General features: G+C 42.8%; 2 protein-coding genes across 8 annotated transcripts in view; both read left to right on the forward strand.

Moving 5' to 3' along the window:
* Dhtkd1 (dehydrogenase E1 and transketolase domain containing 1) overlaps window positions 1–8,574 on the forward strand; it is a 73,563-nt gene extending 64,989 nt beyond the window's left edge. Inside the window, exons 14-17 of one of the 2 annotated variants that reach the window (XM_063276635.1) lie at window positions 3,321–3,403; window positions 3,841–4,010; window positions 5,848–5,933; window positions 7,045–8,569. In XM_063276635.1, the coding sequence (XP_063132705.1) occupies window positions 3,321–3,403; window positions 3,841–4,010; window positions 5,848–5,933; window positions 7,045–7,149 (444 nt within the window). In that variant the 3' untranslated portion in view covers window positions 7,150–8,569. Of the gene's footprint in view, window positions 1–3,320; window positions 3,404–3,840; window positions 4,011–5,847; window positions 5,934–7,044 lie in introns of both variants that reach the window. The other variant, NM_001025720.1, reaches the window with a different exon arrangement.
* An 826-nt stretch (window positions 8,575–9,400) lies between these two features.
* Sec61a2 (SEC61 translocon subunit alpha 2) overlaps window positions 9,401–13,247 on the forward strand; it is a 38,078-nt gene continuing 34,231 nt past the window's right edge. For 2 of the 6 annotated variants that reach the window (XR_005495306.2, XM_039095932.2), the window contains exons 1-2: window positions 9,401–9,634; window positions 11,355–11,422. Coding sequence is in view for 4 of the 6 variants with exons in the window: in XM_039095932.2 (XP_038951860.1) it covers window positions 9,628–9,634; window positions 11,355–11,422 (75 nt within the window). In the remaining 2 variants the exon portion in view is untranslated. Of the gene's footprint in view, window positions 9,635–11,354; window positions 11,423–13,247 lie in introns of those variants that run through there. The other 4 variants (XM_006254257.5, XM_063276637.1, NM_001170343.1 and 1 more) reach the window with 3 other exon arrangements.

A 13,247-nucleotide genomic window follows, 5' to 3' on the forward strand; every position in this document is an offset into this window, starting at 1 on the left:
AGTAAAAGGAGCCTGCTCAGAATGTTACTCAGGTACCCTGTGAGTAAAAGGAGCCTGCTCAGAATGTTACTCAGGTACCCTGTGAGTAAAAGGAGCCTGCTCAGAATGTTACTCAGGTACCCTGTGAGTAAAAGGAGCCTGCTCAGAATGTTACTCAGGTATCCTGTGAGTAAAAGGAGCCTGCTCAGAATGTTACTCAGGTATCCTGTGAGTAAAAGGAGCCTGCTCAGAATGTTACTCAGGTACCCTGTGAGTAAAAGGAGCCTGCTCAGAATGTTACTCAGGTACCCTGTGAGTAAAAGGAGCCTGCTCAGAATGTTACTCAGGTACCCTGTGAGTAAAAGGAGCCTGCTCAGAATGTTACTCAGGTACCCTGTGAGTAAAAGGAGCCTGCTCAGAATGTTACTCAGGTATCCTGTGAGTAAAAGGAGCCTGCTCAGAATGTTACTCAGGTATCCTGTGAGTAAAAGGAGCCTGCTCAGAATGTTACTCAGGTATCCTGTGAGTAAAAGGAGCCTGCTCAGAATGTTACTCAGGTATCCTGTGAGTAAAAGGAGCCTGCTCAGAATGTTACTCAGGTATCCTGTGAGTAAAAGGAGCCTGCTCAGAATGTTACTCAGGTATCCTGTGAGTAAAAGGAGCCTGCTCAGAATGTTACTCAGGTATCCTGTGAGTAAAAGGAGCCTGCTCAGAATGTTACTCAGGTATCCTGTGAGTAAAAGGAGCCTGCTCAGAATGTTACTCAGGTATCCTGTGAGTAAAAGGAGCCTGCTCAGAATGTTACTCAGGTATCCTGTGAGTAAAAGGAGCCTGCTCAGAATGTTACTCAGGTATCCTGTGAGTAAAAGGAGCCTGCTCAGAATGTTACTCAGGTACCCTGTGAGTAAAAGGAGCCTGCTCAGAATGTTACTCAGGTACCCTGTGAGTAAAAGGAGCCTGCTCAGAATGTTACTCAGGTATCCTGTGAGTAAAAGGAGCCTGCTCAGAATGTTACTCAGGTACCCTGTGAGTAAAAGGAGCCTGCTCAGAATGTTACTCAGGTACCCTGTGAGTAAAAGGAGCCTGCTCAGAATGTTACTCAGGTATCCTGTGAGTAAAAGGAGCCTGCTCAGAATGTTACTCAGGTATCCTGTGAGTAAAAGGAGCCTGCTCAGAATGTTACTCAGGTATCCTGTGAGTAAAAGGAGCCTGCTCAGAATGTTACTCAGGTACCCTGTGAGTAAAAGGAGCCTGCTCAGAATGTTACTCAGGTATCCTGTGAGTAAAAGGAGCCTGCTCAGAATGTTACTCAGGTATCCTGTGAGTAAAAGGAGCCTGCTCAGAATGTTACTCAGGTATCCTGTGAGTAAAAGGAGCCTGCTCAGAATGTTACTCAGGTATCCTGTGAGTAAAAGGAGCCTGCTCAGAATGTTACTCAGGTATCCTGTGAGTAGAAAGACCCTGCCCGAAATGTTACTCAGGGGGCTGGAGAGATGGCTCAGCGGTTAAGAGCACTGACTGCTCTTCCAGAGGTCATGAGTTCAATTCCCACAACCACATGGTGGCTCACAACCATCTGTAATGGGATCTTGTACCCTCTTCTGGCTTGCAGGTGGAATACTGTATGCTTTATACATAATAAATAAATAAATCTTTAACAAACCAAAACCAAAAATGCAAGCACACACAAACCCATTTTAAAAAAATGTTACGGGGCTGGGGATTTAGCTCAGTGGTAGAGCGCTTACCTAGGAAGCGCAAGGCCCTGGGTTCGGTCCCCAGCTCCGAAAAAAAGAACCAAAAAAAAAAAAATGTTACTTGGGTACCATGTGAGTAGAAAGAGCCCACTCACAGGGTTTCTTTTTTTGTCTGTTTTATATTCTGTTTTCTCTGTGTTCTGTATTTAGCCTATTTAAGTTTTATTTACTCTCTCTTTCTCTCTCTCTCTGTCTCTCTCCACTGCATATGTGCATGCTATGTGTGTGCAGATGCCCTCATAGTCAGGAAGAAGCGTCAGATCCCCGTAGCTGGACTTAAAAGGTGGTTGTGAGCCGGGCATTGTGGGTTCTGAGACTTGAGAAGAGCAGCGAGTATTCTTGACCTCTGAGCTGTCTCTCAGTCTGAAGTCGTTATTCTGTGGATTTCTCTGTGATTTTTTTCCCACCAATATTCTCAGGATTCTTTGGTTTTTTTTTGTTTGTTTGTTTGTTTTTTTTGTTTTTTTTTTTGTGCCCCAGTTCTTTTTTTTTTTTCTAAAGATTTATTCATTTATCATATGTAAGTACACTGTAGCTGTCTTCAGACACACCAGAAGAGGGCATCGGATCTCTTTACAGATGGTTGTGAGCCACCATGTGGTTGCTGGGAATTGAACTCAGGACCTCTGGAAGAGTAGTCGGGTGCTCTTAACCACTGAGCCATCTCTCCAGCCCCTATTCTCAGGATTCCTGAAACATCACATGAAATTCAAGAAAAGTCATACAATCTCTGTAGGAAAGTTTGTATGTGTGTGTGTGTGTGTGTGTGTGTGTGTGTGTGTGTGTGTGTGAGTGTGTGAGTGTTGTTGTTGTTTTTCTGAAAGGGCTTTTGTGATATAAAAATTTTGAAATATAAGTCTTAAGCCAAGTCAAAATGTAAAATTATTACAATGGTCAGCCTCTTCTGGTGACAGAAGCAGAGACAGGGGGAATCTCTGTGACTTAAATGCAAGCCTAGTCTATGTAGCGAGTTCCAGGCCATCATGAGCTATGAAGCGAGACTCTGTTTCAGATAATAAACAAAAGAAAACAAAACTAGGTTGGGGATTTGGCTCAGTGGTAGAGCACTTGCTTAGGAAGCGCAAGGTCCTGGGTTCGATCCCCAGCCCCGAAAAAAAAAAAAAAAAAGAAAGAAAAAAAAAAAAAAAGAAAACAAAACTATATTATTGTACAAGCTCTTACCATTTTTTTTTTTTTGGTTCTTTTTTTCGGAGCTGGGGACCGAACCCAGGGCCTTGCGCTTCCTAGGTAAGCGCTCTACCACTGAGCTAAATCCCCAGCCCCTTCTTACCATTTTTAAAAATATATGCAGAACTGAGTCTTTTTTTTTTTTTTTTTTTTTTGGTTCTTTTTTTCGGAGCTGGGGATCGAACCCAGGGCCTTGCGCTTCCTAGGCAAGCGCTCTACCACTGAGCTAAATCCCCAACCCCCAGAACTGAGTCTTGGAGAACGCGGTATTAGTGTGCATGCTGACATGCAGCTCCGTGATGGAATTCTCGAGCTGCTCTAAGACCTGCTCTAAGCTATAGCGGTAGCTCTCTCCTCCATTCATCCATATGAATTTGGCCATCTCTCTCCTTATAGGTAGCTGTGTCAACGCTTGAGGAGATGGCGCCAGGAACAGCATTCAAACCTGTCATTGGTGATTCGTCGGTAGACCCCAAAAAGTAATTTGACATTTCTCTGTTTCCTATCCTAGTAGAGGCTTTACTAAGTGAACAAAATTTCTCCTATCATATAAGCTTTCTTTTGGGCACGCATGCGTGTGCATATGAGTGCCCTTGAGTGTGTGTTTGTGCACCGGTGTGTGAATGCAGATGGGAGGGGCTGAATACACTCACTTACCATGCTAGGCAAGCATTACACTGCTGAGCTATAGCTCAGCCCCTCCCCTTATAGGCACGTGGTGAGAGGGGTGTGTGTGAAAGAACAGATTTGGGGACAGATGTCACCGAAGGAGAGCTGCCTGGCTCAGCAGATGAGCCCACCAGCAGAGCCCCAAGCAGCTTTATCTGCAACGCATCGAAACCTAGTCTTCTCTCTCCTCTGACACAGTTCTTAAGGATGCTTCTCTCCACATCACTGCCTGCTTTGTCCCCAACAGTGTCAAAACCCTCATATTCTGCTCCGGCAAACATTTTTATGCCCTGCTGAAGCAAAGAGAGTCTCTGGGGGCTAAGAAGCGTGATTTTGCCATCATTCGACTAGAGGAACTCTGCCCTTTCCCGCTGGATTCATTACAACAAGAGATGGGCAAATACAAACACGTTCAAGGTAAAGGTCAGGGCCCTCTGCTTTGCAGAGACCGGAAACTGTTTCAAGTGCAAAGAGGTGGGGGTGTGAGAGGTACTAGAACATCAAATCTCATGGAGTCTGAGGACATGTTACGGACTGCCACTGGGCCATGTTTCTCTTGGGGTCCCACCCAGTGTTCCCACTCCATCTAAACACTTCTTGAGTTTGTGGGCCTTGTGATGCTACAATAATTGCAATATGATTTTACTTTTGGTCCTTAGGATTGGAAAACTTAGTATCTGTTGACATCTTGTAGAAACTAAGGGGTTACAGAGCTGAATGTAAGTGTAGGCTTCAGTAGATGGAAAGGTTTTAGCTATGTCATCCAAAATTGGGCTTAGTCAGCATGAAAAACTTGCATTGTAAAAATTATTGCAGGGGCTGGAGGGATGGCTCAGTGGCCATGGGTGCTGGCTGTTCTTTCAAAGTATCCATCTCAATCCCCAGGACCTGTTAACTACCGGAAACTGTCATTTCCAGGGATCTGACACCCTCTTTTGGGTTCTAAGGGCACTAAGTACATATGGTCTGAATAGATATACATGCAGGTAAAACACCCATACACAAAAATATATTTCAGTACAAAACAAAAACGATTCCCCCAGCACAAACAGACAAGCAAACAGACCGAAAGCAAGTACTCACAAGGATTCAGAGCCACCTCACTCACCACTGCTGGGATTGCAAATGATTGCAGCCACTCTACGAGAAAACACAAAAACCCACGTCACCATGTAACTCACAGTTCCTACTGCTGATTTACCCAGAAAATGATAACAAATTCACAGAAAAATGTCCATCCAAGTGCTTTTAGCGGCTTTAATTATTTTCTATTTTAAAGCAGCTTTATTTGTAATTGTCTCAAGCTGGGAGCAATCGAACTGTCTTCGCCTAGGGAATGAATAAACACAGTTCCCCTGTAGCTAGAAGCATGTGTAATATCATACTTGTCAATGAAACAGGAAGGAGATACTGCCAGGTATCAATCTGCAGGACCTCATGGATGCTAAAAGCAAGTGGGTAGCACTGAGCCCCAGGAATGGGCTGTTGCTATTCACAACTTGGACAAATCACAAATGTGTTTTGGTAACTCATGTAACCAAAACTGTATGACTCCATTTATGCGGCATTTTGGTAAAGGTGTAACTATGAGGATAGAGAAAAGACTGTTGCTAATGTGTGGGACGGGGAAGGGTCCTCTTGGCTATAGACAATCAGGATGGAGCTGTGGGGTTCAAAGAACTATTTTGCATCGTGATTGTTCTTGTGAACACATATCTATGTACTTGCCAGAAAAAAAAATAAAGTGAGGGGGGAGAGAAGGGGGGCGGAGAGAGAGAGAGAGAGAGAGAGAGAGAGAGAGAGAGAGAGAGAGAGAGAACACAATAGGGGTTAGAGAGATGGCTCAGGAGTTGAGAGTACTTTCCAATATCTGCATTGGGTGTCTCACAGCCACCTATAACTCCAACGCTAAGGGATCCCGTGTCCTCTTCTGGCCTCTTTGGACACCCACACACATGGCACACACTGACATAGACATGCATACTACATATAATAAAGATTTAAAAAATGCTAACATGTTGGGAAAGCATATATTTAACTGAAGTTGGAAATTTACTTTCCATTCAGCTTTTCCTCTAAGCCTTCTTGATCCATAAGTTTATATGAGTCAAACAATCACGGTGCCAACTAGTCTTTCAACCCCATGGCTCCTCTTCCTGATTGTCTGGAGTCAGGACCCTTCCTAGTCCCACACAGTAGCTACAGTCAGTCTTTTGGTTGATTGAAAGATGAAGTAAGTTTCTTCTTTCTATAGATATCATCTGGAGTCAGGAGGAGCCTCAGAACATGGGTCCGTGGTCTTTTGTTTATCCAAGGTTTGAAAAGCAACTTGCTTGCAAGGTGAGTGCCTACTGTTATAGTAATACTCTCTCTCTCTCTCTCTCTCTCTCTCTCTCTCTCTCCCTCCCTCCCTCCCTCCCCCTCTCTCTCATTTCTCTTGGAGTACCAACATATGGGTTTCTTTGCCAGCTTGCTTATTTATTTAAAGATAAAGTGACATAAAGGCTGGCCATGGCGATGCATACCTACATTGGGAGGTTGGATTCCCTTGAGTTTGTGAATTCGTGACCAGCTCAGGCCACGTAGTCAGAGCCTGATGACATGCAAGAGGAAGAGGGAATAAAAAGAAAAATCTAGTTTTAGGTTTATTCCATTGGCGGAAAGCATTGAGTTTGTGGAGATTTTTGGAATGTTTGCATAGACTTTCTAGCCTGAGGATCCTAAAAAAGGAAAAGAAAAAAAAAATCAAACTCTGAAATGCTCCAAGACCTAAGACCTTTTAAGGACTGAAATGATAATTTCAAAGTTTTAGATTTGGGAGAATTCCAGATTTTAGATTAAGAATATTCAATCTATAATATTAGGCTAAAACATGTTTGCATTCCAAAATCAAAATAAAGCAACCCTATGAACCTTGCGTGTTGTTACTTTCCCTACTGCTTCCTCATGCTGTCTGGCACAAGTGCTAGAGAAAGATGCCAGTGAATATTTCTGGTTTGTTTTTCACCTTGGTACCAGCAATACCCAGTTAACACCGATTCCCGACACACGTACAACACGCTTTCGGCCTATGTGCTGTTAGACTATATGTCTTTGTTTCCCTCAGGAAAGGAGAAACAACAAGCAAAGTGTACTTCTGTGTGTCATTTTATTGCATGTGCATTAGCATATAGTTCATTCATTTAGTATGAGTTCACTAGGCTCAACTCATTTACACATGTAAATACTTCCAGTTAAGGAAACCACAGGTAAGACCAAAGCATAGGCTTTTATTTTCTTCACCTTATCACGCTTGGAACTCAGCGGTAGGTTATTCCTCCTAATCTGTTCTGTTATTCAGTATTTCTTCTTCATTTGAGCAAGCAATGGGGAATATGTGTATCTTCCTAGTGGAACTGAACAGAACTCTGATGCACTTATATGTCACTTGATTTCTTCGCTTCAATGACAGCTCCGTCTCGTAAGTCGACCCCCTTTGCCAGCGCCCGCGGTGGGAATTGGCACAGTGCACCAGCAGCAGCATGAAGCCATCCTCTTCAAGACCTTCACTTCCTAACGTGCTCTGGGGAAACAGGATCGCCTTTTAAGCAACATGTCCCAGGAGAAAGCTTGTTCCTCAACTCCCTCTCCTTTCCTTTAGCTTAGCGCGGAAGTCTGTGTTCCTCTGAAATTCTGGACTGATTTGGACAACTGAATCTGGAGTGTGTGGGATACACAGGGGAGTTGATTTTTTATAAGCACATGAAACAGACAGTAGATTTCACACTTTTCAGGACCACAGTGTTTGTCATGCTTTAGTTATATGTGAGTGAAGTGGCAGAGGAGGTCATGAGGCAGTTGGATTCTGACTGTACTGGAACTGACCTTAAATGAGTAGAGAACATTCTTGGCCAGAACGTGGCACTGTGTAGAGGCAGCCCCAACACTACCTCTTAATTGGTTTATTACATGTAACTTTCCATATTTTCCCTCCCTTTTAAAGTCAGCAGTATTTTCGTTTTAAATGTCATCTTAGAGCCGCTCTACAAAATGTTCCAACAGACACCACTAAAACTAGACCATTCCGAATTCATGTTCTTTCGAGTTTTATCCATTATCCTTAAAAGTAAGTGCTGTTACACCCACATTCCTGATTGTATGATCTTCTAGCTCTGTACCAATACAGGGTTTCCTGTAGTCCAGACTGGCCTCATATTCACTGCATAGCTGAAGATGACCTTGAACTTCTGATCTTTTTACCTCTACCTCCTGAGTGCTGGAATTGCAGACTTGTGCAATTATGCCCAGTTAATGCTGGCAATGAGTATCCATTAAGGATGGTAGCCCCCAAGCTCTCTACCAACTGAGCTACAGCCCTGGCCCCTAATAATTTTATGTTATGAAGTATTAGCTGTATTAAAATGGACTTGTTCTTTTCCTATTAAGATCCCCAACCTGTTATATTGCTGTGATATTTTCTAATTTTTCAATTAACCGGCATTTGATAGAGGGATGTCAGTGCCAGGTTAATCACTTTTGTCTCTAAAAGTTGCAGGTACAATTATGATGTATATTTTTGCTATAAATTACATTAAGTTTAGCCACCTTCTCAAACCAGGCACTTGGGGTTCCACAGAGGTTGAACCTAGTTCGAAGCAACCTAAGCGGTAGTTATGTGGCGTCACTTGAGGTGGTTCTGAGGAGCATCTACCATGTACATTCTGGCTTATGATGGATTTTCTAAAAGGTGATTGAGGACATAGGAAGTGCTGAAATATATCCATTGCCTTTCCGGTTTTGCCAGCCATGGGCCATGTCTTACATCCTTCAGTCCTTTCTTGTGTCAATCCTTACGAATCTTGTAATATAGTACCATTTAAATTGGTAAAGTTTCAAAGGCAAGTTTAGTAGGAATGTACATTTATTCTCTTATCTTTTGGTTTCCCAAATGAAAAGATATTGAAACTCTAACTATACAATAAATGGAATTTGACGTATTTAAGACTTTTTGTTCTTTCTAAATTTTTTTTCCTACACTTCATCTCACCAGTTTACTATGTCTTGTTATGGTTTTCCCTGCATGAGCCATGAAAATGTCTTCTGTCTTTTTACCTTTATCTCCACCACAGTTTGAATTGTGTTGCAGAAAGGGACCATTTGTAGAATTTCAAATGAGACATTACTGTATTTTATTCCTCTTAGGAATATGCTAGTTTCTCATATCTGCTATCCATAATTATGCACGTTTAATGTTCAGTGAGAAATAGAGCTTCAATTATGTAGTTAGTAAGTTGAAATATTTAAAATGGGAGAATTTTGCTTAAAATGAAAAATTATTCTTAGCAAATTAAATTGTAAGAACCATTCTACTCAAATTTCTTATGTTTTTTCATATACTTCCTATTTGGGAAAATATTCTGAAATTAACTTCTCTAGTTTATTTTACCATGGAAGTTTTACTGTTTTTAAAAAGATTTATTTCTGAGTGAGACAGACAAAGAGGCACGAAACCTTGATGTCTATTTTGAAGATGGGGGAAGAGCATGGTAGTAAAGTGGAAAGTACTTTCGCAATCTGTTGACAGCAGTGTATTACCAGTTGTTTAAGAAGTTAGTTAAGATGGGGCAGAAAGAAAAGACTGGTTCTGGCAGTTCAGCCCTAGGCCTTGAGCGACCAGCAGAATGTCTGGATGGTTAACCTCAACTGAAATACAGCTCAGAAATGGAAAACCCTAATCTTGGAACTGGGTAGAACAACCAAGAACCGCCCACTCTGGCGGGCTGCCCCGCCTCCTGGCGTCCAGTCCCGCCCCCGCCGCCGCCGCGCCCACGGTGACCATAGCAACGCGGTGGACGTCCGCCAACGGCCGCGGCCGGGTCTGGGGGCGGGTCTGGGAGGAGCTGAGAGCGCCTGTCACATGACTCCGTGGGCGGAGCTTGTGCGGGGACGGCCAGAGCGTGTCCCGAGCCTCCGCCGCCTAGGCCGGATTCGTGAGGAGCGGAGCGGAGGCAGCAGCGAGGCCGAGGGTGCCCGCCGGCTGTGCTGAGCCGCCGCCATGGGCAGTGAGTGTGGTGGCTGGAGCGCGAACCGCAAGGGCCGCGGGTCCCTTCGGGCTGTGGGCAGTGGAGTCGCTTCCCCGGTGGGGTCGTTTTGGGGGCGGGGGATGCGCAGGCCTCGCTGGGGTAGCCGCGGACGGCTCGAGCTGGGGACCTCCTCCAAGGCTCCTCCGGTCAGCCAGGCCTTGTCCGGCGGGTCACGGGGAACCCAGAGGTCCCGATTTGCTCCCCTTAGGAGGCCAGGAGCGAGGATGGCGCGGGGAGGCCATTGGCTGGGGGCGGGGGGAGTTAGCACACACTCCACGGCTTTGGACCACTTGGGCTTTTTCTGGATCTTAGGAAACTCATTAATCTTTAAAAAAAATTATTATTCCTGAATCACGCTTTCTTGGTGTGTTGCGATGAATAAATCTCCCTCATTTAAAAAAAAAAAACGTGATTCATAGCCTGTGTTTTAGGGGAGGAAAGGCGTGTGATCGGTCGCAGCTCAGCATTTTCCTTGATTAATTCTTCCCAGTCATTCTGTAGTGTTCATTGAAAACTGTAAGTTGGTGCGCGCGGTATGGACGAGGCCTCGTATATATTTATAAGAGCCTTCAAGGGCCCTGCCCAATCACTCACCCTCATGTATAGCCACACAAATACTTACCTAACAGTTGACATGTTTGTGTATAAAGGGGCACGTTAACTGCGTGTCCAAGCGATGCACCCAATTGGCCAACAGTAGACATTTGGGGGAGATTGGGAAGGAAATAGATGAGACCCTTGGCTTTGAATTGCGAATAAAAATAGAATTCTTCAACACGGGGAGAGGCAATACATGGCGGCACGCAACAGCGTTGTTTGAACCTGAATGCCAGCACGGTAAATCATAAAATGCCAAGAAATCTCGAGTCGCTTGGATGGACTGAGATGGGAAGGAAAGGGAATAAGGAGACTCTAAGGAGTTTCCTGATGTGACCCATAGTTTTGCTTTTTGTTTATTACAGGTGAATATTTTCAGATTTTAGATTTACTTTCTAAATAGTCCAAATGTACTGCCAATTATAACTCCAGGTCAATGACTTCCCCTTTTTGGAGTCCCGCTGGAGTAGAAGGCAGTGTCTATCCCTAATCCTTGGTTTGTCTTTGATTTACTGCAGAAGTAGCCTGGGTAGTTACCATTCTCTGAGCTGATTCTTGTGTGTAAGCAAGTATTTTGACGTGGTTGCTTAGAGAATGACCAACCTTGAAATGCAGCTAACTGAAGTGAAGTAGGGATTGTGGAGGTTAAATGTTGTCTGTAGGAGAGGCTCCTGGGTTTGTTTGTTTGTTTGTTTGCTTGTTTGTTTTCCCCTAGTGAATGTCAAGCTCCTACCCTACTATTCCTGGGAAAGGTTCCCTCTGCTATTTTACTGTCATTAATTACTACATTAGCTAAGTACTGTAATAAACTATGTTTGCTTATTTTATATAGTGATGATCCGATTATTTTCTGTTCTGCATATATGTAAAAGGGTTAGGTTTAAACCTGAAGAAACAAAGAAGTCATGGTTCATTACTTATTTTCCTTGTACTCAACAGCTATCTGGGAGGTTTTGTTTCTTGTAGATTCCCTCACTTGAGCTTGAGAACCGTATGATTATTTAATTTGGGTGGATGTGGTAAACTGCTGTTAAAGAAAATTTGTTTTTGGAACCATTCAAAGATACATTTTTTTTAAAACTCTATAATTTTTTTCTTACAGTCAAGTTTTTAGAAGTTATTAAACCTTTCTGTGCAGTTCTACCAGAAATTCAGAAGCCTGAAAGGAAAGTAAGTATAATATTTTAGTAATATAGCAGGTAACAGAGTGACTTACTTTGCAAAAGCACCAAGGTTGATATGCTTATCCCAACCATTTCTGGCTGTCAGTGGAAAAACTGTTACCTCCTTATTTTTCAAACAAGTATAAATCTGTTTTTTTTTTTTTTGTTTTTTGTTTTGTTTTGTTTTGTTTTGTTTGAGACAGGGTTTCTCTGTGCAACAGCCATGGCTGTTTAGGAGTTCTCTTTGTAGACCAGGCTGGCCTTGAACTCAGAGATTCACTTGACTCTGCCACCACCTGGCCTGTTTTAATTTTTAAGTTACATTTATTTTTCTCATATGTAAGTGTCTGTGCCTGTGCACCAATGTACTATGGTGTACATGTGAAGGTCAGAGGGCAACTTTTGAGAATTGATTCTCTTCTCAATAACTGTGGGTCTCGGGGAGGGGAGGAGGAAGAGAAGGAAGAAGGGAGACTAGGAGACCAAGACAGAAGGAGGGAAGGAGATGGGGAGAGAGATTAAGACTAGGCAGGATTCTCATTCTATCAAAAATGTTTTAAGTTACAGTGTTTCCAACCCAAGTGGTTCTTGGCCTTTGTGTTAGTTAAGATACAGAACACGCTGGGCCATGTTGGTGCTCTATAATTTCTTTTTTTTTTTTTTAAACATTTATTTATTTATTATGTATACATCATACAGCTTTCTGCCTGCATGTATGCACCTGCAGGCCAGAAGAGGGCACCAGACATGATTATAGATGGTTGTGAGCCACCATGTGGTTGCTGGGAATTGAACTCAGGACCTCTGGAAGAGCAGTCAGTGCTCTTAACCACTGAGCCATCTCTCCAGCCCCTATAATTTCTTTATATAGGATTTGTATATGGCTAGCTAGTGGTACGATCTGATGGATAGGTTTTGGTTAGTACCAACTCTTCTACCTAATAAATTGCATTGTGTAAGTATAGACCACCCATATTTTGATTTCTTGTTTGGAAAGAACTAGCAGGGATGTGTTTTGAAGGTGTAACAACTAAACACATTGTTCTTCAGTCACTGAGCATATTTGGAAGTAAGACATAAATTTCCAGAAATAATATTAATTTCAAATTTTCCAGTTACCACACTATCCTCCTACTTTAAGCTCTTAGGGAATTAGTAACAAATAGAGACAAAGAGATTGATAAGACTTTTGTCAGACTTGCTGTTTTATTTAGAGGCACTTTTAATTTTTAATGACCTGAGATGGTAGAGATGGCTACTCAGTTATACTTTAGACATCCTAAAGTGTAACTTTTCGTAGTTTATGAAATACCCCAGGATTCCCGTGTCATCGTTCAGTATTTCACGAAGTCCCCTGTCTGTCTGAAACTCGTGGATCATCGGGTCTACTTTACTTTGCTTCCTCTTCAGTTCCTTCTACCCTGTGGGGTGTGCATGAAACATGTCTATATTTAAATTATCTTTCTTGTGGCAGCACGTAGGAGCTAGTTGGAGATACAGATTTAACTATTACAAGCTGTTCTTGAGTCTTTCAAATAGATTCCAGATAGCACCAAATAGATCAAAAACCTTAATGTAACAAGGGAATCCTGAGCTGTGAGAAAAAAGAAGAGAGAACGCACTGTAGGTACAGGTCTATGCAGAGACCTTCTGGATGGGGCTGCAGTCACTCAGAGGATAATGCCAACAGTTGACAAAAGGAATTTTATGAAATTAAAAGTTTCTGTACAGCAAAGGAAAAGGCATTCAGAGACAGACTACAGAATGAGAGAAAATCTGACATGAGGATTCATATCTAGAATATACAGAGAAGTCAGAAAACTTAAAAATAT

The sequence above is a fragment of the Rattus norvegicus genome, chromosome 17, assembly GCF_036323735.1.
Source record: "Rattus norvegicus strain BN/NHsdMcwi chromosome 17, GRCr8, whole genome shotgun sequence".
NCBI classification, from domain to species: domain Eukaryota; kingdom Metazoa; phylum Chordata; class Mammalia; order Rodentia; family Muridae; genus Rattus; species Rattus norvegicus.